Source organism: Austrofundulus limnaeus, unplaced genomic scaffold (assembly GCF_001266775.1).
Source record: "Austrofundulus limnaeus strain Quisiro unplaced genomic scaffold, Austrofundulus_limnaeus-1.0 Scaffold2906, whole genome shotgun sequence".
Lineage (NCBI taxonomy): Eukaryota > Metazoa > Chordata > Actinopteri > Cyprinodontiformes > Rivulidae > Austrofundulus > Austrofundulus limnaeus.
The window spans coordinates 6,766-8,863 of NW_013955308.1; the positions used below are offsets into that span (position 1 = coordinate 6,766).

The 2,098-nt window shown below is 35.3% G+C and overlaps 1 protein-coding gene across 1 annotated transcript in view; it reads right to left on the reverse strand.

Annotated features, from left to right (window-relative positions):
- The window catches only part of LOC106511545 (microtubule-associated protein RP/EB family member 1), a gene marked incomplete at its 5' end in the record, with an annotated part of 5,734 nt that overhangs the window by 2,289 nt on the left and 1,347 nt on the right, over window positions 1–2,098 (reverse strand). The window contains 1 exon segment of the mRNA XM_014000305.1: window positions 827–979. Within this exon segment, the coding sequence (XP_013855759.1) occupies window positions 827–979 (153 nt within the window).

Sequence of the window (2,098 nt, forward strand, 5' to 3'; positions counted from 1 at the left end):
TTACATTTGGCCGCAGCCCTCAGATAGATTTTCATTTTGGGGAAAAGCTTTGTGCAGCCTTGATATATGTATATAAACTGAAACAGCTGGACTAAATTTCACCTAAATTAATTTTTTAATACAATATTGTAATTTCTGCATTGTTTTGTGGAGGTCACGTCTTAATAAATGTCCTGACAGAAAATCTAACTGCTCATTTTAAATCAAAACTTTTACTCAAGTATCTCTTTGTGGTACTTTATWCAACACTGAGGACAWCCCAGTGATATCTGCTTTGAATCCTACTTTAGCTTATTCTAATGACAAACGTTGGACATCATTAAAAAAAAGAGGAAACCTCAAACATTATTTTTATTAAGATTTACCAGCTGGAAAAAGGACAAAAAGTTTAGGTTTCTCTGCACAAAATCGTGGTTTTTGCTGCTAAAGCTCAAAGATGGGCTTCAAAAAAGTTTTTAAGATTACATTTCAGGTATTTAGTAATTATACACATGAAAGTATCGGCCGGCCTCTAGTKTGATCAGTTTGTAGAGAAGCTGAAGCTTGTTTTTATCTGCTGGCTTCCTGTTATAACAATCCTGAAGATGAGTGAGAGAGGACTCCTCTGCAGCGCTGCAGACTCATTACCAGTTATCATATACCAGCTGTTCCTGCTTTATGGCACTTTTACTTTACTTTTTAACATGTATTCACAGAAATATTAAATAAAGAAACAAAAAAGATTATTTTAGGTTTGGCAAAATGGTGACATCTTTATGATGACTGTGCTTAAAAACCCAGAACATAACTGCTGAGGTACACTTCATTATTAAAAAAAGAAACTCACATCTGTTGCATAGAGGATGTCTATGATCCTCTGCAGGGTGGGGTCGCCCTCGCCTTCCTTCTCCTGGCAAATCAGCTCGATGTTCCTCAACTTACCAAAATAAAAGTCTCTTTCCTTTTCCATGTCCTGAATGGTAGATTTCAGCATCTCAATCTGGTGGTGAAAAACAAACATTTTACATACACTCAGTCAATGCCACWTKMYWCATWTAGCACATAAAAACRACAAAAGTTGACCAAAGTGCTTCACAATTCAGCCAAATGAATAAAACAACAAAGCAACACAGAAATGTAAACAATAAGATCAATTTAAAATAGAGAAAAAGGTCCATATCTATTAAACTGAGACATTTTCTTTATTTTRGTTCTGAATGTTACCATAATGAATTTTGAACAAAACCTTTCAGATRCAATTGAAGATTTTCAATTTTAATTCAGTGGGTTGTGTAAAATGTTTTTATAGAAATGTGCGAAACTAGTGCATTTTTAAAAGACGATTCCTTTAATAAAGGGGATGAAAATAACTGGAGAAATGAAATAATTATAAAAATGTTCATTTCTCCTCCTTGTTGAAAAGCCTTTGTTGTCACTGACTGTCTGGAGTCTGACCTCATGGACCTGTTCTCCTCTTTAATGCTCTGCCAGCTCTTTACTGCTGTGGTTTCAGTTGCTGTTAGTTTGTGTCTTTGTGTTTGTAGCATCAGCTTTGCTTTGCTCGACACAGCTGATGTGTCATGTGTTTCCATCCACTCAGAATGTTGTAGAGTGGAACTTTAYCAGATGTGATGTGTTCTGAACGTTTATCAGCCCTTCCATTGGTGCTGACACCCACTGTGGGCAGGTAGTGTTGTTAGTGTAAACAGCTCTGAGAACTGTGGTGAACGGCATCACACACTGAYGTAACGTATATCCATTGAGTTTTAAAAAGTCAGTTATTGAGCCGTTTCTATCATGATATACTGTATATCTACAGTCAATAATCGTTCAACACTAGGTTGAACCAAACTGTAGATTTTGCCACTCCTAATAGTGTGGTGACTAGGGTTGGGCATTGAAAGGGTTTATTTCGATAACGGTGCTAAATCAATACTTTCAAAATGGTACCGGTTCCTGAACGGTATTTAAATCTTTACTTTAAAAATAAATAAATAAAACACACACTCACACAGAGTTTTATGAAGCAATGATTATTTCTGAGTCAAAGTCAAMCTTGAAATTGACCAACTTATTAACTTAAAACCATTAATAATTTGTCTTTGTACCAAATCTTAAA